Here is a 27,833-nt window from a genome sequence, read left to right on the forward strand (position 1 = left end):
AGGCCGAGCTATAGTCAGAGTAATGTGTCTTTCTTGTCAACTTTGAGGTCTGATTTGAAAAGTTGAATCAACTCTGTTTTCCTCTTAGGGGCAATGCTACAGCAAGGCTTAGCTTGTCATTACATCGCAATAGCCTGCAAATAGCTGCACGCTGTGTGAACAGCTTATTATTGGTCCAGGGGGAATTATCACCTCATGAGCAAATGGGAATCCAGTAAGCTGGCTCCCACGGACCAGTGACTTCATTGGGCCATGATGGAAATGATGAATTCAAGGTCCTTCAAGTGGAGTAGAGCGCTGAGAAAGTTATTAATTGACCTGTAAGCATTTACAACACTGCTCCCTGCTCTTTTTTTATCATTGTTTTTTGCTGAAAGTTATTTTCCCTCTCTGCAAAGGGCTGGACAGGCGGGATCATAGATTGACTCTGAGATGCACTTGGGACATTTGGCCACCGCCCCAATCCGGAAGACTCCAGGCGTGTCTGCATGACAAAAGATGGATTGAAATAAAGACTTTCAGAGGATACGTGTGCATGTATTCTTTATTGTGCGGTCGGCCGCATGTCCAAACACACACACAACACTACGCCTACAGTTTTAATGTTTTCCCAACTGTTTTAAATCCTGTTTTCTCTGCATTATATTTTGATGCTTTTAATGGTTTTATGTGAAGCACTTTGAATTGCATTGTTGTTGAAATGTGCTATACAAATACACTTGCCTTGCCTTACAGACACACCTACGATGTTCTGTGGTTGCTCCACTTTTTAAATCCAGCCCTCGAGCATCTCTCACTGCCTGGCCCTCGGCAGACTGACCGCTGATATCTACCTACCATGACTTTGACCCCTGACCTTTGGCAGCTGTCAGTGGCGCCCCTCATTGAAGACTGGACGTGTGGGGTAGTGACGCTCCTCCCAAAAGTGGCACAGTGTCGGTCTCTTTGCTGGCTTTACGGTTTTGAGCATTCAAAGAGCGTCCGCCAGGGCCTCCTCTTACCGTGTTACTAAACAAACAAGCCTGGAGAAATGCTGATCACAACCACTGGGCAGTGATGAGAAGCTCTCTCGGGGAAAGGACACGGTTACGTTGCTGGTTGTCCGTTTGCCTTGCGTATCTGTATCGGCTTACAGATTTGAACTGAGCTATTTTGATTATAACCTCTACTCTCCAAGCCTGCTCGCTGGACAGCGCTGCTAAAAGTGTGGTGCACAAAGCTGGGTCTTGATTTTCACAAAGCTTTCCTGTCCCCAACGTAACAAGGTCACTCTAATTGGAGAAGGAAGTGTTGAGGATGTCTTTGGGAAGGAGCGGCAGGGTTAGAGAGTGATAGCAGAGAGGGTCAGATCCTGTTTCTGCTCTGGTTCCCTGTTCTAATCCAGCCTGGTATGTGTTGAGATCAGAGCAGGTCCCTTTCACCGCAGCCATCCGGTGGCTGTGCAGTGGGACTTGCTAAGTCCCCATTTCCTTTACTGCTGCACATTCGTTGTAGAAGCACGAGACGACAGTCTGGCACCGGCTCGCGCCGGGAATCAAGTTCACTGAAAGGAACTTAAAATGAAGTGACCCAACAAGAGAAACCGCACCACAGTCCATTTCAGGTCCTAACCCCTAAGAAACATGGCACTGGACAGCTGTGTGTTCCCCTTGATGTATTTATGTCAGCCGCTTACATAAATACACTGTGACACACATACACATTCACACTCATACACGTGGGCCTGTGTGTAAATGTGCGCGCTCACGCAGTCACAGTGACACACACTAACACACACAAATGCATACAGTGACAAACCGATGCGCGCACACACACACACCGAGGCACAGACACACGCACATCATGCTCCTTGTCAGTAATACCCAGAGGATATTATGTCTCTCTCAGCAGACTGGACAGTGGATCAGAGCTGCATGACCACATGGTCCCTTTGATGTAAATCACGTAGGGCAGTCACCTTGAAAATTGTTTGAATTGTGAATATGAGAGAGGAATCTTGCACTCAGATTAATCAGCTGATACACAAACTCATTCACAGGAGAGAAAAACACGCATACACACACACACACACATATATATATATATATATACACATGTGTGTGTATATATATATACATCTGTGTGTGTGTATATATATATATATGTATGCATATATATATATATATATATATATATATATATATATATATATATATATACATATATATATATATATATATATATATATATACATATATATATATATGTATATATGTATGCATATATATATATATATATATATATATATATATATATATATATATATATATATATATATACACACACACATATATATATATATATATATATATATATATATATATATATATATATATATATATATATATATATATGTATATATATATATATATATATATATATATACATATATATATATATATATATATATGTATGTATGTATGTATGTATGTATGTGTGTGTGTGTGTGTGTGTGTGTGTCTCTGTAGGAATTTTCGACACACACCATCCACTTCCAAGGTGCACGGGAGAGAGAAATAGTCTGAAAAGATCAAAAATACAGTTCCAAATGCTACTGGTATGAAGAACCACTTTATTGTGAGACCAACACAAACATATTATTAATCTGCCAATGACTGACTGCCTTTTCACACATTCATGTTAGACATTTTATAATTACACCATACACAAAGACATCTAAGCATAATATACTAATTTTGCATAAATGAGTGTGGGATTCTAATACGTCTAACCCATTAAAATCCAGGTTATCGCTGGCTTTATGATCAATTCTTTCCATTAAATGGAAGGACTTTTTGGCTTCACGCTAAAGTTATAATTCTGCATTGTGCAATAATGCTCACAAAACACACAAAGTCACACAAACTCACACTGCAATACTGCAAGCAGAGTACACACAAATGCACACATCCATGTGTAGAACAAGGCTCTCACACTGCAAGGTTAGAAGTTCAGACTTTAACTGAGGCCACCCATGTTCAAATGTATAAACTGGTCTTGCCAAGCAGTCAAAATCCATTAAGAATAGATGTGGATGGTGGAAGGCAAACTTTACCAGCCCTGAGAAATATGTCCCGTGATTATGCTAAACAGGATGTGGCGTTTCCCTGTCTTTCATATTCCACTGCTTTTAAATGACATTACCACACCTACATAGAGAGTATTAGCACGTATTTATATCCAGTCATGCCACTAGACAAACACTGCTCAGTTGGTCTTGTAATGAAAAGAGAGGTGAGTCAAATGTGGCGGCAACCTTGAACTTTGTTTCATGAATAGCACATAACAAAACTACAAAAGGCTTACAATAACAAACAGAATGGAGCTTACGAAGAGACAATTGGATGTAATACCACGATAATCTAATCAGTTCACTTGGGAGTAGAGGTTATGAGAAAGTTGACTTGCTGTGTTTATTTACTTCCAAGGTCAAATAAATTAGCGATAGCTACTAGTTGTAAAGGTGGATCCTTGGATCCTAGATCAGCTGTAATGTGATATTAGATAAGAACTAATTAAACTGTGTATTATAACCTTGGTGGATATTGTATCTTATTAGCAAGCTATCCAACTCCAAGATAAAATAATGTAATACCTTGATGGAGAAATGATTAACCATTCTTTTTTTAAGAGGATCCTGATTAATAAAAAATGAATCAGGACACACAGGATACACAGTGGTGGAGCTGTGTAGATGTACATGAAGTATAGATGACATTTTACAGTGTGAACTGCTGATAAAGAGCAGGTAATTAGGAAAAAGGGATGCTGTGTGAATTTTGCAAGTTATCATCATTATCAGGAAATGGAGGTCAGGTTTATTTGGTAATCACTTTGGTGTTTGGCTCCAAGTACAAGAAGTATTTGTACACGGCAAGGCAGTGAGTCATCCAGGGCAGAGAGAACATTTCAAACTCTTTTCATTCGTTGTTTTGAGTCTACCTGATAGCTGAAGTATCTGGAGACATACACTTTGGTTCATAGGTCAAGGTTCAGGTGTCAGACATTGAATTGCTCAGGGCATACTTTTGTCTCGCCTCTAAGAATGAAAAAAAAATCGGAATTTTAAAATGTGAATATCCCATTAACACACTTTCATTTAATCACGATCCTGAGATTTTATTCAAGAGGGCTCTGATGACAGACTTTGGGAGGCTGGCGAGATGCACAACAACACATGAACTTTATCATGACTGTAACAAGATAATCTGGCCTCATATCGCACATCACTCCCATTCCGAGACACTTTATCAGTTTAAGCCTGAGTCTGAAAACACTACAGCTGTCTCTTTGACCTGTGACAGGCGATCTCACTGCAGGTTAGGATGCTGAGTCGGTTCATGTTACTAACAATTGGCATGTGCAAAGTTTGTGTGAAGAATCACCAGCAACATCGTTGACGCACTGAAGCAGCTGAGAACACTATGAATGAACGACAGTCTCACAAATGGATGTGACAGATAGATAGATATATGGCTGTAAGGATAGCCAGACAGGTGATAGATAGAGAGATAGTCGGGCAGATCCATGTGAACATACTTTAGATATCAAAGTGGAGGCTACAATCTTGCAACTGTATAGCATTAAAAAGTAAGAGAATACAGTAAATGTAAATCCTGTAAGGAAGTTCCGAGTTGCACCTTTTGTGGTGAATAATAGGTCAGCCGAAGGGTCAATTATCCAACTCTTAGTGAGGATCAACACACTCATGCATTCCTTTAGAACTGTTTTCTGCTCTTTAAAACATACAGTTTGCAGGGGGACAAGGGTGCAGAGGGCAAAGCTTTGGAAGCAGATGACTATCACATTTCCGATACATTTCTTCCGAGAACAGAAGAACCTTCGTACCTGTCGCAAGTGTAAAACAGAGAGGTGTCAAAAGTGAAACGCGATCGGCATATCTGACAAAGGGGAAACTGCTGTGAGGGATCAGTTCAGAGAGAGAAAGACCCGCGTCCCCACAGCAGATGGGAGGTTTATCGTTGTGGCCGGAGGCGTAGAGAGCCAGAGAAAAGAGACGCGAGACCACAAAAGAGGCTGGAGACACGGCTGGATTGTGACACATGTCCCACTGTGGAGGGGGATTTCACTCACCTGGCCTTTGGTGTGTCATCGTGTTACCACTCCTGTCATGAGCCTCCACCCTGTCCGCCTGCGCTCTATTGTTCTGTACTGCATGTGGACAAGGGAATAAAAGAGAATAGATAATGAAAAAGCGAGGCGGCTAGGCAGTGGGAGTGAGCCACATTTTGGCCCTTTGTTGGTGCTGTATCTTTTTTTCAACAATACTAAAGTGAGGGATAAAACTGATCAAGGGGTTGTATATGATTGCTGTGGTGGGTGTTGGGGATCATTAGTTTGTAAGGCGGTGCGGGGGAACAAAGTGGGTGGGTCTGATGTGTCACGAAGGAGGAAAAGAAATGATGCTGCAGACGAAGAAGCTCATCAAAGAGATATCATGCTTCTCCGTGCAGATATTGAAAAGACGCACCTGAGGACCGCTCACTGAATGCCACACCTGTTTTTTTACATCGCCCAATGTCGCCATCTGTCCTTTTCAAAGTGGCGACACGCAAAATCCCACTTGTATGTCGGACATCAAGATTTCCTAGCTTTAATGACAGCTTCTGTTATTTCGCACAATGCAAGAGGAAGAGGGAGAAAGGGAGCGTGTTTGTGTGAGGATCTGAGGGGAAGAGAGGGCCTTATAGTCATAACACAGCCCAGATGTGCTTAAGCCCAAAATAAACAATCGCTAAAGCCAGTTTTACTGTGTTGAGTCCTATTTACACTGATGTCGAGACAAGCCTTCACTTGCACTGCGGGAAAATTATGCATCCTCAGAATGTAAGGAATCAAACAACGGAGGTGAAACACAAGACAGCTGACCAGATACACTCTGCAAAAACTTTAAACAACGGGAAACCTAATTACGCTGAATTTACACAGAGGTGCATATGCTTCAACTTTGAATGCGGCAGTGTTTTATCTGAGGTATTTTTTAATATAAACAAACTCTGTAACAAGCAAGGATATAAAAGTAACACTTAGAAACATGAGCCACTCGGAACTCTAAAATGACATGAACAGTTCCAAAAACCTCAACGTCAAATACCTTTGTAATGGAGCTGTTTACTAAAAAGGACCGTGCACACACACATGTAATTGTATGTGCATGCACGATAAAGTGGACCTTGGGGTTCTGTACATGGAGACTGAGAGATAGAGAGAGAGAGAGCTGTGTGCCAGCCTGCTGGAGATGCCGCAAGATCAAGAACAGTCCGCCCCCAGGTGGTAAAGCTAAGCTTTCAGGGGTGAGAGGTCACAGACACCGGAGTGGTCACACACGTGTCAGAACACTATTTACAACTGGAGAGGCCCATCTTAGACCACCTAGATCTCCCACTACAATACTGTACATCTACAGGAGATGCTGGGCTTCAGGATCCACTAGGTGGTAGTAAAGCTCCATATAAGGCATCTCTTTATCATGACATCCTGACATGAATGGCTCTTATCATTCGTCAAGAGACAGTATATCTGCAGCATATCTGAACTCTGATCCTCTACTGTATCATCTGAAATCCTGTGCTGCTGCCTACCTCGGCCAGGACTTCATTGAAAACAATAATTTTAATGTCTATCTTTCTCGGTTAAATAAAGCTTAGATAAAAAACAAAGTAATAATAACTGAGAAGAAATGAGAGGACTACACAACAAAATGATTTTCTCTTGATATTAAACCAAAAAAGTGTGATTGGATACAGCATGAGCTACATAAGTGGCCATGCGTGTTTGTCCATAACTATGTTGTTAATTTGAAACGGGTCCATGACCTTTGGGATCCTGTTCAAGGTCGCAAAAGACTTCAGTGAGGCTAACAGTATTGGAATGTGTTGTCTCGTGCAGTGAGGTACTCTTACTAAATTTATTGTTCAATTTTTAAAAATAGAGCAAAACTCTACCTGCAATATGAGAGCATCATCTCTCATTGCAGTGCCATGAATATCTTTCGATCCCTGATCTGTATCCTATGATCGTGCTCAATTACACTCATCCAATTCCTCCAATTCCATGTGTGGTGGAAAGACATACTGTGCATTACTGTAGATGCAAGCCACAGACACGTGCAGACCAGATGACACACAACTTATTTATACGCCAACAGTGACAGAATTGCAACAAATGAAATGTATAAACTGTATAGTTAACCTGTAATTAGCTCAGATGATGCTGAAGTTTCACAAAGCAAATAAACAGATACATAAGATGTATTTGACTCAACTAAGAACAATTCTAAAAGTTATTATTCTAAAAAAAATATTATAATGGGAAATAGTAGTATACTGTATGTCATTGTTGTGACATACTGTGCTTGTGTGTCTATGTGTGCGTGTGTGTGCGTGTGTGTGAGAAATGTATCATGTTGCCCTCTGGTGGTTGGAAGCAAGCAGTAAAGTGTACATAACCTCAAATAAATTGAAACATTAGATTACATCCATCTAGCAATGTACATTAGAGTTCAGTATACTTTACACTATGTCTATGTTTTCTTCAAATTTGTAACAATTGAAAGTTGAACTTTTATGAGAAATGAAAATGAGGTTTTACACCGGAATACTATCTGATATTCCCTCGGTATTGATTCAGTTGACGTGTTTGTAAATCGACAAAACCTTTGTATATCAGCTGAGCAATGGTAGTTTCTGATAAATATGCACACACCCTAACATATTAATGTACAATACCATTAAACTCTACTGAAGATAGTTACATAGTAAGACATATGATGGTGTCACGATAGTGTATAGTCTCATTACAGTCTGTTTGGTGAATTCATATTGAGCACCCAAACCACTCATGCTGCCCCCAGATGGGTGGGGCGATGGCTTGGGGAAGCCCTGTAGTTATAGCTGTAAAGGTTATCAACAGGGACATGAGAGGTGCACTGTATTATGTAGCATGTGTCCACTGCAGTTTAGATAAAGGATCATGCCGAACAAGTGCAGCAGGTTCTTTATTGTTAGTCCTAATAAATCTGCATGAAACAATACCACAGCGATAGGAACAGGAAAAGGAAGAGGAAGCAAATACATCACCAAGAGGAAGCAGCAAGGTGTGTCAACACACTTTCCAGATTATGAAAGAATAACTCAAGCAACTGCAAAAGTGTTGGTGTTTTGATTCATTACTGGAACAATGTCTGCTGTCATCGCCTCACACCTATATTATAATATATATGCCAGCACACACAGCCTTTGGGTTTGAAGTCTTCCACGTATCAGACTGCACGTTTGCTCTCGCCAACGGTTGATGCAGATACAGCATGAAAAACATTTTTCCACAGGACGAATGTTGCATGACAGCATGTTTGACTTCATGCATCTAGATAAGTAGAACATGTCACAATGACTGACAGGAATTTAGTATAGTGTAGTTGAGATATACAATGACTGTAATTGATGTGAAGAGTGATGTGATCTGTCAGTCATCAGTATATTGTTGAGATACTTACCAACGATGTTTAATGTAAAAGCCATAGAATAAAAAAACAATTAATTATTGTCTCGGTAAAGCTCTGTCACAGCCTCTGACAGTGCATGGCTTCACTGAGGTGAACTTCATTGATAATCTCTCATTCCTGTGAGTTGCTGTGCCACTAGCTATAACTAAATCTGTAGTAATCCATATAGACAGCTCTGCAGGAGCCCTTAATATAATTGAGTAGTTGATCCGTTGTGCCATTAGATAATACTTTTCTCCTGATGACGGCCCTGGAGTGTTCCTCTAACCATCCTCTGCCTCACTGTTGCTTATGCTGAGACACTTGCATAATGTTGAAAAATAATCAATATAACAACATTAAAATTAACAGGAGCATACTGTGAAGGTGACTAGTCAATCCTTTAATATTTTTCACCTGTTGGGATACCGTATGGGAATTAATCTATCTCTATAAGGCCTGAGCATGGAGTTGCCTACAGCAGGGTATGTGAGGTGAGGTCTTTATCCACTGCAAAGAAAATGGAGCCAGACATGATCACGCATGAATTGCTGAGGATAGGACTGCAATCAGGGGTCTGTTGACATGAACACTGCCAGATTGCAAATCTGTGTGAAGGCAGTGTAGCAGCAATTTGTGATTGACACTCAGAAATTGCTGCTACATGTTAGATTCCCACAGGGCTTGTGAATGCCCAACGGGTCACAGGTTTGATTCTTGTTTTGATTAGTATAAAAAGAGAAAGAAGGCAATGGAGTCTGGCGATGCAGCTGATTGGAAATCAAAGCAAGTAACTGACATCCATCCATTATCCAAACCGCTTATCTGGTTTGCCGGGGGATCCCAGCTGTCAAAGGGCACACCCTGGACAAGTCCCCAGTCTATCACAGGGCACAAATATATAGACAGACAACCATTCATGCTCACACCTACGGGTAAGATAATCCAATTAACCTAAACCGCATGTCTTTGGACTGTGAGAGGAGGGAACCCACGCTGATACGGGGAGAACATGCAAACTCCTCACAGAGGGACCGCCCAGACCGGGATCCGAACCCAAGTCCCTCTTGCTGTGCGGCGACAGTGCTAGCCACCACACCACCGTGCAGCCAAGTAACTGACACGAATAGGCGAAATGAAACAAGGTATTATCAAAAAAAAGAAATTATTATATTGAGATAAATGGAACATATCGGCAACCAATCCTCATTAGTTCACCATAAATTGTTGCCTAATAAGCAATAAGTGTCAAAATGAACTTGAATGGAAATGATCTTTGCTTGCAAATCACAGCGTGCATTTTGAATATAAATGAGTCGCATTAATTTAATACATTTAACCTATTTGATATTTTGTAAATCACAAAACATGTTGGCAAAAGAACAGCTTGCTCAGATACTCAATGTTGAAACCGTTCCAGCGGATGGTGGAGCTATAATGTGGACAGGATGGAGCTGTAGCACAAACGGTAATCGCCATTTCCTGTTGACACGGGGTAATTCTGCCGTCACTGTGGGTTGGACTGTTATGAACATCATGTGGTCCCTGCCTAAATACACCAGGGGACACATTCAATCACCTATCCAAATTAAATGTTTGTATAGTGTACAATAAACCGTTTCTGATCTAAGCACCTAATCTTGGACTACACTCTCAAAAGTCAGATACAATTCTTAAATGCGACGAAATAGAAAGAGATCTGTTGAATTTTAATTTAGTTTCTGGACGTCGTTGCTCTAAAAATAAAATAATGTCCAACTTTCTTGGCCAACAGGAGGTTGCTGATCCTTGGAGAAGGTGGAACACATACAGCTCATAAAAAGAAAGTGTGCTAAAATGCTGAAACAAATCAAACCATCTTTTGATGTCTGGTATCTGGTTGACTTCAATTTAATGTGCCAGCCTAATTATCTTATACATCCAATTTCTTTCTTTCTTTTTCATACAATCCATATTTGGATTGGCACCTCAATCAGTGCTGCATTTCAGTAGTCACAATTACACATAATCGCCTGTTGGAGCCCTAAAATTCCGATTCAAAACGACTGACACTATGGCCACTGATTGTGATCATTATTATTGTCATTCACTGAGGGTGACACATTTTTCTCTTGCCTTACCATTAAACATATATGTCCTTAAAATGGTTGAGAAGCATTTTATTTTAGTCTTAAAGAGACAGTTTCTGACAAATGAAACCTTTCTCTTTGATGTTTTCCATATACTCCTGCATGGTGAGATGTTGTTTTATTCTGTGGACCACTGCTTGTCTCTAAAACCCCTTAAGGGCAGACTCATTGTCACATACAAGCTTCTTTATTGAAGCATATTTTGCAGAAAGCGTTTGTCATTTTCACACCTCAGAGGGAGTGAAAGAGGTGACAGACCATGTTGACAGTAATTGGATGGTTGATTGTTGTGGTGGGGTCACCTCAGGCAAAAGATTCAAACAAACAGAACTCTGATCCACTCCTATAACCGGATGAAAACCACCAACATTAGGATCCCTTCAGTGTATGGCCACTGTCACCATCCTATTATCTCATTTGGCATAAGACAGAATTACAGAGTAAAAGTGAGGGGAAACAATCCAAACGCTGATGGTGTGATTATACCATGTCTAGTACAACATCTACTTGATAATGATAAGTTAAAACAACACTTTGTTTGTATTGCCACTTTAATATTGTCTTCCTCTAGGCAATGGAAAGGTCAAACAAAGTGGTGTCACAACATGGTTTCCTACACAGTTGTTCCCTCTGGCCACATCATCTCAGTATGTACTACATTCATACACCATTACAGTAGCTATTATATAATAAAAACAATGTGCTCCCCCTATGCAAAATGCAATGCAACACCACAACATGACCATACAAATGGAATTGAGTTAACATTGTGGATAGTTCCCTCGAAAAACCTTTCAGATTTCCTTTTCTGATTAAGCTGAACGCTCTCTTTGTCTGAGCCGTATAAAGAAAACAGTTAAGCTTTGTACACATGATCCTACAAATTCCCCACCAGTGGATCAGCTGGTCGTCACAATCCTGTAGTATGACCCAGCAAACGATAGAACGAGGCTTCAACAAACGTCGTAGAAAACCAATCAACGCAAAAAGCAAAACATAGCGTCTGCCTCCCTGTGTGACGATGTCAGAATCTGTATAGTGAAGCTAACTGGTTGGAAAGTAGTGTATGTTGATGTGTCTGTTTCCCTCACGAGTGCAGTGACCCAGAAGTGTAAAGGCTTATCCTCCTGTTGTGAGATGGTATTCAGACTGAAGCCTCACAGGGAACGCACTATTTTATAAGTCGCTGTGTTTGTTTTTTTAGATGCAATGAGGCCAGATTTCAAGGTACAAAAGGGAAATATTAAGGGCAAGAAGAGGTGCAACAGCTGTCTGCTCAGTTGTGCATGAGATGATGAACATTGGGAAGCTTTTATCTGAGTGCTTTTCTCAAGATTCCCCTTACACAAGGATGCACAGGGAACACGTCTGATATTATGTCAAAGGTTTGGTGTGTCTCAAAACCACACAACCTTTCTTTTCCATTCACAAACCAACCAATGGGAAGCAGCAGTAACTAAGCTGTGGGGTTTTCGCACATCCCATTTAGTTAGCGATGGCATCTGGTGCTCGCATGAAATTGCATCACTGTCAATGAGTATTACTGCACATGCACAGAAAGCAATGCATGTGGAAATCACTTTGCAGAATGCACACATTTACCCTGATTCATTAGGGGAAACGGCAATGATGCCAAATGCAATTAGTGTTTCAAATGTTTTTCAAAGGAAGCACATATAGTTTATATATGATCAGACTAGCCTCTTAACACGATCTCACGCAAACAACACAAATCCTCATGCATGCACACACACCCCCCCACACTGGCTTGATCAATGCATTGTGCCATGTGAGAGCTGTGTGTGATGGGTAGCCAGCAGGGGGGTGGGTCAATGTGCTGCTGCTCGCTTTCAGTGTGTGTGTGTTTCTGTGTATTCTCACTCTCAGAAGCACTGGCAGCAGCAGTGCACTGTTGCTGCTGTGTATGAGTGATTCTTCATCTAACTTGGAGATTAGAGAAGCAGTCATCAGCCTTATCCATTTAAACCTTAAGCGTGGAGCATTTGACATGCTGTACGGCTTCAGCGTCTCTGATCCTCTTTGCCAGACCACTACGAACACTGAGGTGCCCTGAAGAGGAGAAGAAGGGGCTTCACTCCCCGGATGAGGTAAAGTAAGACTTTTTAGTTATTCCTAAAGAAAATGTATGTCATGACTTTATATCTATTTTTTAGATTGATTCCTATGTAAACTATGATATGCAAATCTGATGAGAACAAACGTTCTTGTCGAACAATTTGCAAGAAGGTGTTAATTCAATAATTGTATTTTGGATTTGCAGAGAAATCTGTAGTTTCGATACTCTACTTGTTTTAGTTTTGGCTTGCTTAAGCTTGCTTTTTGTTGATGCATTTCACCTTTCGTGTGAACACGGTCTTACTAAATCAGGAATGTATTTGATTTGTGGGAGCCTCTCGTATGAGACGATGCTTTGATGCCTAACGAGGGGAAGTAAGAGGTGATTGAGGTTTCCTCTGACGTACAAGGCTTCACTGAGCACAGCAAGAGCTCCCTGTTTGGCTCTGACACCCTGCAGATATGTACCATCTATTAAATATGATCCATTATTTGTTTTTCTACAATATCAATAACAACATTTGAGGAAGAACACAATGGATTGCTCATGGACATGTATGATGAGTCAGATTCCCCTCTCCTCTGGTGGATTAAGCATAGCACCATCTCAGCTTTGCACTGTGAGTCAACAGCAGGCATGATTTATAGAACAAATTATTAATGCAATACATGACGGATGTTTTACAGCATCGTCTGTAGCAGAGAGCACTGTGCGGCACTGGCACCTAACTCCCTTTTTATAATGCAGCTCAGAGGCAAACAGGATGATAAATGCTGTTTGACTCAACGTGCACTTTGGATTCCATCACATTAACAAAACATAGAAATGGTATAATAATCACAGCCCTAGCTGAGCAATGGCCACATAGAACTGCATGTTGAAGTCCATACTGTAATTTGCATTATCAGGAATGCCTTTCCTTCATCACCTTGTTGATGAATATTTCTCAGGCAAAGCAGTCATTGGGCACCTTTGACAGATAACAAACAGTTGCAGTTCATGCATCTTGCCTGCATTATCCATTTTTAGATTCCATGTTCTCTTATTAGAGTTATTGGTAAAAAGTAATACTTTTTTTTACTGAAAAAGCCGTTTGTGGCTGTCCTAAGAAACAACAACATCAGTTCAATAATACTAAGTGAGGATCTCACTCTCACTTTCAGCTTCACTGTTCTTCAACTCTTATTGTGATTAATACTTAGCCAACCGATTTCACAGTTTCCAAGGCTTATTAACTTATATTATAATGCACTTACTGTCCTAAACCTTCTAATTCTGTCAGATACAAGTTGTTATATATAATAACTGACTCGTTATATATAATAACTGCTTAAGTTGCAGTTACATCCATGTCTGTCCAAAATGTCTCTTCATCATTTTATCCTATTAAACATTTGTATGAAATTATCCTAAGCATATGAATTTGTGAGTCATAGCCCAAAACATGTTTTGTGAGGTCACAGTTACGTTGACCTTCGACCACAAAATTGCAATCCGTTCATGCTTGAGTGGAAGTTTGTGCAAAATGTGAATACATTTCTTCAAGAAGTTCCTGGGGTACCATGTTCATGGAAATGGGACAGATGGACAACCCCGAAACATAATAAGAGCGGAGGGATGAAAAACTAAATGTGGAGGCAGACGCATGAAACTGTGAAACTGTCCGCTTTTGCATGAGCTTCATTTCTGGTATTTAATCAAAATTGAGGTCATAATTGCTGCTCTGAATAGCAAACCAAATGAAATAATGCAGAATCGAAACATCTATGACCTTTTGTTTCATCTCCACCGTAGATTATCGATGCGCACATTCTCACCACTTACTTATTGATAATTATCTGTTACTTGCACAGATTGCCGTATATGTTTTTGTGCACAGGCATGGTTTATACATCAGGCCCCTGGTGTGCAAACAGGACTAGGAGGCAACCTGCCGGCAGACAGCCTGACATTACCATCCACACAGTAGAGACAAAAATGCCCAGGTGCACAGTTTCAAGGCTTTTAGCACTATTCTGTGTGAAAGTAGTGTGAGAGCTTTCCCTACACAGCTTTAAAGCCAGACATGACAGACATGTTGTACAGTGGTGGAGGCAGAACAGCACTGACTTCTCCTCTGATCTTACTGATACACTGTCCAATGTTGTTATATGCCCAGCAGCAACCCAAAAACCCAAAATTTCCTGTTTTTAAAACTAAACAAAGTTCACATATGAGTTTCAAAACGACAAGCTGGGCGGAAATGTGTGGATTTCCTCAGATTTTCTCCTGGAAAATAGTGGGTGTGTTCGAAACGTGAGTACCGAACTGGTACACGTTGAAAGCATAAAAGCAAACAAAATACCAACAATGGATCAAAAGTTGATGAATAGAACATGTAAAACTCAATGTACTGTATAAACTATTAACACAATATTAACACTAAGACTAATTCACATGACTTTGAGCCAAACTCGACTAAATAACATGTTTACATGCCCTTTATGAATGAAGACTGTGTTACAGATGCAAGCTGTATACCATCACGACTTATTTCATACTCTTGCCCCCAGAGATTGTACTTATCATGATGAGAACTCTTATATAATGCTGGGAAGTTTAGTGGCTCAGAGGAACAGAGAGGATCAGATACGTATGAAAGTCTCTGATGTCGACGTGTGTGTGTGTGTGTGTGCGTGCGTGCGTGCGTGTGTGTGTGTGTGTGTGTGTGTGTGTGTGTGTGTGTGTGTGTGTGTGTGTGTGTGTGTGTGTGTGTGTGTGCTTGTTTTCACAGAGATGGATGTGGATCACGGATTCTATCGTCAGGTGGACGTCCAGGCCCACGCTCACTACATCGTCGCCTTCTTCGTCTTGGTGATCGGAACAGTGGGTGTTGCTGGAAACGCCTTAGTCATGTACGCCTTTTTCTGGTAAGTGAACTGGTGATGACGAAGAAAGAGCATGTATAGACGAGCAACTGTGCAGGAAGAGTTTAATCAAAACAAAATTCCTAATTAACCAGAAAACTATTATTTGTAATTCTGTTTTTTATCAATGATTCTTTTTCATTTCATACTGCGCCATGCCTCATGACCTCATTTGCCATCATCCCAGTCTGGAGAAGGAACGGTCCAAATAAAGACAGCAATTCTGTTTTGTAAAAATCTTTCATTGTCCACACTTAAAACATGATAATTTTATAATTGTTCAATTTAGTCCATGTCTCCCACAACATTAATCACTCTTTTACTTTGGTTGCTGAGTATTTATTAACAGATGGAACAAATAGATTTAATACATTTCATGAAGGGAAGCATCATGTGGCAGGCTGCATTTAGTTACATTAGTGGAGCATATTTATGAAAATATTGATGGGTTCTAAATAACCGTTTACTCATCTTTTTGAAATCTATTAGACGATCATAGTAAAAATAAAATTTTCTAGTGAAAGCTAATTGAGGTGCATCATAAAAACAAAATGACAAAAGATTAAGGTACATTAAGATTATCAAGGATTAGGAGTACCAGAAATGTAGTGCCTTGAAAAATAGCCTCGGTTAATGAAAAAAAGAGATCAGTAAGGTAAAAACAAAACAACTAACATTGTTATTGAAGTTCTCTGTAACCGTGACTAGATTGGACATCTAAAAACTGATGTCTGACTAAAACAAATTCCCCAAGGAAGGCACATTCCCATCTGCAGCATGACAGCAGTTTGATCAGCCAACATGGAATAATGTGCCTAATTGGTATCGTAAGGCTCAATTAGAATTGTAATCATCTTGTTGCACATAAACTGGTCTCATGAACAAATTTCTGGGAAGTTGCCACAATGCTCTACTGTTCAAGTTCCGCTGGAACGCCTAAAAAACGGAGTTCACAAAAGTTGTTTTGTTTATCAGACACATTAAACAGTCCCTTTGGTGGCATATTACCAGAGGTGGAAGAAGTTTCTCACTGTAAAAAGTTGTATCAACAAATTGCACATACTGTACAGTAAAAACACATGTTAATCAGAATGGCCTCTTTCAGAGTGTTATATTATTGTGTATTTTAGAGCATGTTAGCAAGTTGCTGGTTTTATAGTTTTATAATAACAGTCATATTATTAATATTACAATATCAATAGCATGTTTGAGATATCTGGCTGGATGAAGATATAATCAACTCTATAATATACACAATTGAATATCTAAATCTATTGAATATCTTAAATTGTCACTATTAACTAAAAGGTATATACCAGACTAGAAAAACAAACAATTTTTTTCCACCCTGCACTGATCACTGTTGCAGAGATCAGAGCATTGACTGGAGGAGTGTTCTTGATTTAGGAAGAACAAGCAGAGAGGTCTTCACACGCCTGCAGGCATTCAGCAGCAGGAAGCAGCTCAGTGATTTTCTCACTGTACTAGATAAATCAATGCATGCATTCAATAATTCAGTTAGCTTCTGCCTTATTTACATACAGCCAACACTGTGCTATAGTTCCACCGAAACCACATAGAGGGCAATGAAGCTTAAATAACAGTACTGCAACTCAGGATAATCCAATCAACTATGTGCCCCACTATATATTCTCCTCTCGGGAAAAATCCCTCCATGTCTCTCATTTATTAATTATGTTGACTTCCAGTGACATACATGATGATGCAGCAATAAAATATCCTCCCTGTCTTATTATTCTCCAGCCAAAAACTAACCTGAAGAACAGAGCTGCCTTGCTCTTGTGTGATGAGGTAGAGTCTGACTTATTATTTAACACATTGCAAATAATTGAGTTGGAAAAACTAGAAAATTTAAGTTAGATTAATGCAAACCATTGATTTAAAAACAGTCAAATTATGACAGACATCTGACTTAAAGCGATTGTGTTAATCTAACTTAATTTGTGTGTTACCAATTGAAGTAATTCAATTAAGTTGGTCCAACTATTCTTTTTTTACAGTGTGGTATTGTGTTTATACAGATTGAAGCACCCGTCTTCCAACTAATGTAACTATAGCAAAACTACTTTTTACATTTAAACACGCATGTAAAATCATAAACTCTTAATTTAAATATAAATATCACTAAAATGATAGCACGCGTATCTGACATGCAGTAAATACACTCTGGCTAGTATTCCACTGAAGTATTCGCCTTCACAGGGCCAAGAGTTAGATAAAATCCCTGGTTTGACATGTTTTCTGCATTAAGGTCCGACCTCCAGGGACACGCATCTTTTTCAAAAGTGGCATCACTCGATCTCCAGTCCAGCCACACTTCAGTATACATACCCACTCACCTGACTGGAAACATGTGGAATTTTAACAGTCAGTGGGCGAAACAAGGCGGACAATGCAGAAGCTTTTACTGATAAATGGAGCTGGTGTAACTATTACAGTAAATACTAGATTGTGGCACCATATATAAACACTGGTCTCAGGTTTAGATATCCAGGACAAGGGACCATATGGTATCATTGTTTTCATTTCAGTTGGAACAAATATTCATCCACCATCTGTGTCCCGTACTCTCTAAAGACCTTTTATGCTGTGGTGAAAAAATCATGGAAGACATCAAAAGCTGTTCATATTCAGAACAGAAGCCTGCACTTACAAAAGGTTTATCTATATAGAGGTGATATTGAAAAAAAAGCTTGAAAATTTAAATTAACAAAAAAAATAGACATAAAAGGGCTGCTTTGTTCTGGGAGATTTAACGTGTTGTGTGGGTGTGAGGTTTAGTGTACAGGCCATAGAAATCCATTGGCTGCCGGTACCTGCACCCTCTCAGGAATTAGGCTACAGAAGCTTGAGTTGAAGTCAATGTGTGAATATACTGCTTTGATTGAATGGATATTCTCGAGGCATTTGGCTATCATGATTCCATACTGTCCTCCCAAAGCTTTTACTTTTAACAATAAATGAATATTAATGTCATTGATTATAATGTAGCCCATAGGATAACAATAACATGAATAGGCTTATCCAACATATAACATGCATCACATGAATAATGGTATGCAGTAACTACATACTAATTATTTTTGTCATTATGTATTATTGTTGTACACATGTGAGGCAGGTCTTATAAAGGCCCACGGTGGACAATAGCGACAGATCTTCCAACCAATCTTGTGTGAGTTGTCTTTTTTAAAGAAAGGCTAGTTCTGGACAGTATACAGCAGGTGAAAGCAGACTTGTGCAAAGCTGTTCACTGTCTAGTTAGGTGTGCAGGCGTTTGTGGGTCAGAGAACCCATTTTTTCCTTTAGTGATGCTCCAATTGAAAGGTTATTTATAATTAGATTTTTCCTGTGATAGTGTGTTCACTTTGACTGACTTAACCCCACATTGCTCTTGTAGCTGTGCCAACGGTGTGTGAATGTTAGATAGTCCTGATGGGCAGGTAGCACCTTGCATGGTAGCCCCTGCCATCAGTGTGTGAGTGGGTGAATGATGACAAGTGGTGTTAAAGCACTTTTAGTGGTTGGAAGACTAGAAAAGCGTTATACAAGTACAGTCCATTGAGTGGCTATAAAGGTTTTGCTTGCCACAATGATTCAACAGGGGAATCCATTGAACCCATTATATTGGAGTATTGATTGTGTATTCTGTCCCTTCATTTCATCTGCACAATACGGTTTTAGTGTGTCTCAACAATAAGACTCTCATTGTAATGAAACTTCCCTCTTGATTTTAATTCGCAGCCAGTAATTTAACAAATATTGAATACAATTAAATGTATCTTAACATAGTGTGGTTTAGTTACAAAGTAGAATAATTGCATTAGTTTGCTCCCTGTTGGAGATGACAAGTACATGGTAGTATATGTTGCAAACAGCATTGATAATGTTTCCTTAGGGAGTGGATGTACTACACAAAGAATATGTTAAACTGTCGAAACAAAAACCGTGGGATCATAATGATCATAATGAACTTAAACTTTGGTGTTTAAAAACTGTGTTTTTAGACTGTGATTGTGCTAATAATTTTTTTTTTTTTTCAGGGTAATGTGGGTGACAATAACAACATCATATTGTTTTGTGTGGTATTGAATCTAATTCAAGACTTTTCAATCCTCTGTGTTTCAGCAACAAGAAGCTACGGACTCCCCCCAACTTTTTCATCATGAACTTGGCAATCAGTGACTTCCTCATGGCAATTACACAGTCTCCCATCTTCTTTGTTAACTCCCTTTACAAGGGCTGGATGTTTGGTGAAACAGGTATTTTTTTAACATTCAATTAAATAGTTTGTACTCCAAAAATAGCTATATGTCCCTTATTTATCTATCAATCTTGTCTATGTTTGGAGCAATTTTTTAGCGAGTTCTTTTTTTTATACTCTATAATGTGTATGTTAGAATCTGTGCGTGCTGTTAATATGTTAAATGATAATAGCATGTAGATCTAGGAGCACATAGTCCCTGGCTCCCTTTAACCTGAAAACACTGAATAAATAGTGTGAATTTCAATTTGAAGTCCTAACTATTCTTATTACTTATCTCATTTAATACATCGTCTCCCAATCAGAGGAAGAAAAAAAACATATGAATGAAATACCTCCGTCTTTCTTTTCCTCCACAGGCTGTAAAATATACGCCTTCTGTGGAGCTTTATTTGGAATCACCTCCATGATAAACCTTCTGGCGATCTCTCTGGACCGCTACATTGTCATCACCAAGCCTCTGCAGGCCATACGGTGGACTTCCAAGAGACGCACGTACTTCATTATTGCCCTGGTCTGGCTGTACTCTCTAGCCTGGAGCCTTGCACCCCTTTTGGGGTGGAGTAAGTCACTTAATTTGTCACCTACTCTTTTTATCCAACTACCCTCTGTTTATACTTTTGACCTTACACTTTGGTTTTATCCGTCTTTGTACTTTTTTACCTCAAGGTTCGTACATACCAGAGGGCTTGATGACCTCATGCACATGGGACTATGTGACGTCTACTCCTGCCAATAAAAGTTACACTTTGATGCTATGCTGCTTTGTATTCTTCATCCCTCTGGCCATTATATCCTATTGTTATCTGTGCATGTTCCTGGCAATCCGCCATGCAAGCAGGTGAATGAATTATAGGTGAATATGCAGCATTTGAATGCACTAAACACATCAAAACTACTTGAAATGCTGCCATTTAAAGCAAGTCTACTTTATTAAATCTATAAAACAATACCATACAATTGCAGTGCAGCCTACAGCTTCCCTCTACTGTCATATATTCACGTCAACAATCTACTGAAATGTGTTTCAAAAGAGGCTTGACATTGCTGCAATGCAATTTTTTAAATGTTAACACCAGCATGTTACATTATATTGTGATGTTGGCATCCGTCACCCTAGTTCTTCCCTTTTATATATTATCCATGTGCGTGTGTGTATATGTGTCTCTTTTTCAGATATATCTGTAGCCATATGCATTAGCCAATTCACCCCTCAGCGAGTGAAGCCTTTTCCCATTTCAAGGGTAGCATAGATAGATATATACTTTATTCATCCCCAGGGGGAAATTTGTTTGTAGCAGCAGCAAGCAAGTTACAGTATGAAAATACTCATTGTATACAATACAATTAAATAGTAGAGCACAACATTACATTTAAGAAAATTAAATAACAAAGTAGCAAAAATGCAAAGTATAAAAAGTATATATAAAATATCCAGTGAAATAGTAGTATATACAGTGACTGACTAAACAACAAAATCATCCAAGATTTTTTGATTTTAGTATTTAAGGCTGTGTCCCTCAAAGGAGTTTGCGTGCATCTTAGCAACATCTTGTTACTCTTTCACTGCTCTGTCCAGTTTTAGTACATCAGCTTCTTAATTCATATTTTATATTCCATCCTTATGATGTGGAAATTGATCATGTTTGCCATCTGAGAGTATTCCAATCCTCTTAAAAGGAGTACAAAAATTTAAGTGAGCAAATAAGAACAATTGGATGTACCCTGTGTCTATTGCCTGCCTGTCCTGTTTGTCGCATTGTCTGCTTGGCCGCGCCTCACTCCGTCTGCATTTGGGTCCACAGTCATGCATACATACAAAATAAAAACTGCAAACACTATACATTTTGGGTTATATTTAAATGAATTTAACTCTGAATAGACTTATATGTTGACTACACAATTCCTTTATTACTTCTCCTTGTCTTGTATTCCTTCCACAGAGATATGGAGAAGTTTGGGTATCAGGTGAGGAAGTCAACCCTGATCCAGCAGCAGTCCATCAAGACTGAATGGAAGCTGGCCAAGATTGCCTTTGTGGTCATCATAGTGTTTGTGCTTTCTTGGTCGCCCTATGCATGTGTCACCCTCATCGCCTGGGCTGGGTAAATATACAGCATGACAAGGGCTCCTATGATCCAATACTTTTGTTCCCATAGTCTAACTGCATTTGTTGTGTACAGACGGTTAGGTAGATTCAGCCATTAAACCAATAGGATGCTTGGTTGCACTGTGTACTTCATCTCAGCCATTAAACCATGAGCCATATTCCATCTCTTGTAGAATATCATTATATCGGGCATGATGAAGTGTAATGGGGTCAAACAACAGTACCAGTGTCATTACAGGTGATGTACAGTTTGACTCTTTACAAACACTTTAAACCTTTCAGATATGCACACATCCTCAGTCCCTATTCCAAAGCTGTCCCTGCGGTTATAGCCAAGGCGTCGGCCATCTATAATCCCTTTATCTACGCCATCATTCACTCTAAATACAGGTGAGTGCAGTCATCCAACTTATCTGCAAGCTAAGCTTGGAAAGAGTATAGAAGTTTTGTTGAGAGATCATTATTTTTCCACAGAGATACTATGGCAGAAAAGGTTCCCTGTCTCCACTTCCTAGCCCAGACCCAGAGGAGGAAGTGCATCTCAGTGTCGCACAGCGAGTCCTCCATCAGGGACTTGATGCTGAGCAGACAGTCATCGGTCTCCAAAACCAAGTTCCACAGGGTTTCCTCCATGTCTACAACAGACACTGTGAGTATGGCTTCAGCACCAGGTTTTGAAGAGTAGAAGCAAGCGCGACGACGAATAGCACCATCAGCGATGTGCTTCCAGAAATCAGATGCACAGACATTGAAGTTGGGTTATTTTCTGTGTTGGTTTTAAAACTTAGTTTGGGGATAGTTGCCTTTTGGCCAATACAAGTCACAATAAATATTTGTTATACAGTGTGGATTCTTAATGACCCTCCTTACATAGGAACTGTATAAAATCGCAACATTAACTTTTTTTTTTCTTGCCCAAGAGACACTGTGAAAAAAAAAGCAGCGGCCTCATTTATTTTTTAATCAGAATGTCATTAATCATGTTATTGTTGTTTTCTCGTCCCACATTTACAAGGTATATGTGTGTGTGATACAGAGTCACACTATTACATTCTTACCTTGGTTTACATGTATTAATGTGCTTGTCCCTTACAGCAAGTTTGGAGTGATGTGGAGCTGGACCCTAATGATCAGAGCCATTGTGTGAGGTCCAGCTATTCCCTTGGCGCTCTGAGGGACAGAGAGTACAAGTCATTGACTAAGCAGACCAAGGAGAAGGAAAGCCAAAGCCAGGAACAGGTAGGTGAGGTGCTCACCATTATACTTGTTGATTTTAGATTCCAATAAACTTGGATTCCAAATAATGTATTAATAAATGGCTGTGTTATTTTGATTATTTCTGCTCTAGATCTGCATCCCACAGCAAGGCTCATTGAACAGAAGTGATCACACCCTGCCGTCTGAGCGCGTCAACACAGTAATGCCGCTGGCTTTGGGGATGCGAAGGGAGGATAATCCTAAAAGTTGGAATGGAGAGAAGAAACAGGAAGTAGAGAAAGATGAACATGAATTGAAAGAGACACAGCAAGAACAGCAGGAGAAAGATGAGAAGGAGCCGCAGGTCCTCCTCCGGCCAGACTCTCTGGACAGTATTGTATGTGTGCACTCCCAAGCAATCGCCAGACCAGACTCAAAGAAAGATCCTCTGGACCACGGCTATTGTGAGGAGAAACAAAACACACAGAGCAGACGGAGAGAACTGCTGCTGACTTTACAACCTCTGGACTGTTCTGCTCAGGAGCTCGAGTCCGTGCAAAGATTTCTCAGCTAAATCTTACGTGTGACTGTGACGCATCAAGTAAACAAGTTTGTTTTTATCGTTGAAGAATGAGGTATCTTTTAAAGCAGCTGACACAACTTGTATCTAAACTGTTTAGCAATGCAGTGCATTTTTTTGTTTGTAAGTTTTTGTGCAATTGTATATACTTCACTGTTTTAAATATTAATCTTGAGGCACACCGTTCCTTTTCAGGCTTGCTGTTAACATACAAAATAATACTCTTGTTTTTGTTAAAGGCATGTCTTCAGTCCTATCAACACTGTGCCAGTGAAGCAAAGGAGTATCTTACAAATGGAACCGGATCTAAAATAACCTTTAAGAAGTTCAAAGTAGTATGCACTTCTAGAATCAATCGTATTCAAAAATAACTAAAGGCCAACTATATTTATGTATTTATCTACTTGTTGCTGAGAGACCAAAGTTTGTCTCTTTTTTGAGTGTTTCTTGTGTATTTGAGTAAGCTGGTTTTTATACACTTGTTTAGTTCCCAAGGCTATATATCAATGTCTTATGAATGCCATGTCCATAATGCACTATTGCCACCATATGTGCATGTGCTGTATCATGAGTTCAGGCACCATAGTAACGCTTTACACAACCAAACATGTCCACACATCCACTGCAGCTACTTTGGAAACTATGTAATATATTGGATATAAATCATTCTGCAAAATGAGTCGTAGTACATTTCGGCTACCAGACGTAGCAAGTCATAAAGACACCTGATGTATCATATCATCCCCCGTTACGATAAGGAATACAGCTGCATGTTCAGTAGCGGCATTCACTGAAATTGTTCCATCCTCGAACATTGCATATTTGTTGCCCTTGGTGCTATTGTTAAATCTTTATAGAATGGTTTATCCTGTGTATTTGTTGTGGTAAATAAATCTTAAACACATTTTTTGGCGCATCTTCTTAGAGCTTGCGAATGAAATAAAACATTGTTTTTCTAAATGGTCTCATACAACTTCATCATGGAACATAAAAGACAACACCATTTCTTTCACTCAAAAGTGTAATATTATACATTATTAATTCCATTATACAACTTTAGAGACATGTCTTTATAACTCGCTGCAGCTATGAAATCAATTTATTAATAACACTAGTAGTGTTATTATGAAGAGGTATGATCAACAACTTGCACATAATAAACAGTGTTATGCATAGATATGAACATGTCAATGGAGTCTATGCAAACTGTGTTGTACATGCTTTATAGCACATGTGTCATTGACATGGCCTTCCAGGAGTATTCTTTGTCATATGTCATAACTCACGGAACAAATAAAGTATGTATGTCAAGTCATGTGTAAATACAGATAAAGAGCACAGAGAAGGGGATGACATCAACATATGTCTCGTGCTGGATTTAAAACCAGGGCAAAGTGCTTTGACCCTCTGAGACACCAGGATGACAGAAACCATAAATAATGTGGATCTGTTAAATGTATGACTCTATTAGCAGGGGGTTGTTGTTCTACATTATGCATCCTTTTGCATTTTGACTTGTGTGTCCATGTAATTACATGGTACAGTTCCCTCGAAAGATGAGGCAATTTATCTCGAGTGATACTTAAAGTGTGTTCCTCCTTCGACATCAAACACCCAGAAAGCCCTCTTGATAGACATGTCTTTGAACTTTAATTCCATGATTTTCTGAGCGCTTCACTTCTCCAGTTATGTAAAGATGATTTAAAGGTATATACTGCAAAGCTTACATAAAGGACGTGTGCACTTCAGTGGCTCAATCGCATTGCACAAGGGAATTCTGCTGCTGGGCTTCCCATTAGTCCATAGCCATATATCGACATGGCACGCATGGAGCTGAACGAAAGCCCCGCCGACCGACAGTATGCTGCAGAATGCAAACATTTATCTAGCTTCAATGGTTGAGTACAGTTAATGGTAATCTGTAGAATGTGCCATGCCTTTTTAGCAAGTACATGAATCAATTTATATTTATTTAACAAAATATCCCAGTGCAGAAATAAAAGGATAAAAAAAGATCTGAGAGAGCTGGAATAGCCACTAATGTGATTTATTTCAAACAAATCAGATTGGGACAAAGTAATATTATTTGAAGTAATGCATTAGTAGCAGGATAATTACCCCTTGAAATGTTAAAATAGTGTGAAACATCACTTTGATTAAAATGTTAAAAAAAAATTCTGTCCAATGTCGACATAGTATACACATTCCTGTCCTGTTTGGAACTGTGGATTAAGCTATAATCATACTTTACACCTGAGGGATTACAGGCTTTTGTCCACCAAATAAGTGTGCAGTGTTGTACCTTTGTGAATGTCGTCCAGATATGTTATCTAATACTGACCAACATGCATAAAGGTTTTCCATTAATGCTGCCGAACCTCTTAATCTCCCACCTAACCTGTAGACCAGACAATACATATGAATTTATAGGAAGATAAGAAATAGGGTTGCAACTAATGATTATTGAATAATAATAATAAATATTTCATAAATAAAAATAATAATAATAATAATTGTTACTAATGATTATTGAATAATAACAGTTCATGTGCAGATTATTTCTTCGATTAGTAGATTTTTTAAATAAAACGTTCTTAAATAATACAACCTTCTTTTTTTTTTTACAACCATTATGATGTCTTATAATATGAAAATGTGTTTGCAATCAACAGTTAAAAACACAAATATAGTTTACTATCGTCAAGGACTAAAATCATTATTTGATTATCAAAATGATTGCCAATTAATTTTAATGTTGGTCAACTAATTGTCCAAACTACTAATCTGTATCTTCTGTGTAGCATAACATGTGCTCAATCATTTCAATGTCAATCTCCTCTTCATTGCTTATATTGAACATTTTAGCCTGATGGTGGTGCTAGAGTAAAGGTATATCCACAAATAGCATGCAAATGTAATCCGATTTTACTTTGTAAAACCTTGTTTTTATATTTGGACATTGATTATTATCCTAGGTGTGTCCTGTCATACATTGGTGACCAAAGCCCAGTGAAGATACAGCCACAACTTGAGAGAATAGTTACACAAAAATAAATACAAATAAAAGAATAGGGACGCTAATGTAGTAAACAGTTGTTAATGATCATATTTTGTATTATTATTATTATTATTATTATTATTATTATTATTGTTTTCATTAAACGTTTTGATGGTCAAAACTCACAGTTTTCAGTCATACATGTGTTTATGATTGCAATGGCTTGAGTTGGCTTCATGAAAACCGTCGTCTCAGGCTAGAAGCCATGTCTTAGAAGACGAGAACAACACAATGAGACAATACAAGTTTAGGTATGAGCTTGGAGGAAGAAAGCATTAGTAATAGTTTACACTTCTTACCCTCAGGCCATGCATGATCAGTGGTTTATAATCCACAGTGAACTGTGAAGCATGCACTATATTTGCTGACCACTAGAGAGCAGACACACACTGTGCCACTAACATCAGAATCAGAATCAGTTTCATTGGCCATGTGTGTGTACACAACATACATGGAATTTGACTCCGGTTATACATTTACATCTGGGTAAAGATTGGAAGCTGCTATCACAGTGACTGTAGAATAATAAACAAAGGACAACGATGCACCTAACAATGTTGCAACAAGTGTTTACAAGGAATAAGAGCACACAAAATGCAAAGGCGAAGACAAAGGGAAAACACGATGCAATCTTAGAACCTGTGGATTCAAATAATGTGAGGAATAATAATAATAATAATAATAATAATAATAATAATAATAATAATAATAATGAGGAAATATATCAATTCAATTGTAACTATATATATATAATCTGCACATCATAAAACACCCTATATCTTTAGACCCTTAAAATAAATAAGAGAGAAACTCTGCTATGTCTGTCGAAGAACAAATATTGATAACAGCAGCGAAATCAACGAGAATCACAACACAAAGAAGAAGAAATAAATAATGACAAAAACAATAATTAAAATCTTAACTGGATTACAATGCAGTGTAAAACATG

The 27,833-nt window shown here is 39.0% G+C and overlaps 1 protein-coding gene across 1 annotated transcript; it reads left to right on the forward strand.

Annotated features, from left to right (window-relative positions):
- Positions 1 to 15,523: 15,523 nt before the first annotated feature.
- opn4xa (opsin 4xa) lies at positions 15,524 to 23,820 on the forward strand (the record flags this gene model as incomplete). Its single annotated transcript, XM_079234972.1, has 9 exons — positions 15,524 to 15,657; positions 19,804 to 19,937; positions 20,299 to 20,502; positions 20,609 to 20,780; positions 21,883 to 22,044; positions 22,332 to 22,439; positions 22,524 to 22,698; positions 23,145 to 23,288; positions 23,398 to 23,820. 9 exons carry the CDS (start codon positions 15,524 to 15,526, stop codon positions 23,818 to 23,820), a joined length of 1,656 nt encoding a protein of 551 aa, XP_079091098.1.
- Between the last annotated feature and the right edge of the window lie 4,013 nt (positions 23,821 to 27,833).

The sequence above is a fragment of the Taurulus bubalis genome, assembly GCF_910589615.1.
Source record: "Taurulus bubalis genome assembly, chromosome: 19".
NCBI classification, from domain to species: domain Eukaryota; kingdom Metazoa; phylum Chordata; class Actinopteri; order Perciformes; family Cottidae; genus Taurulus; species Taurulus bubalis.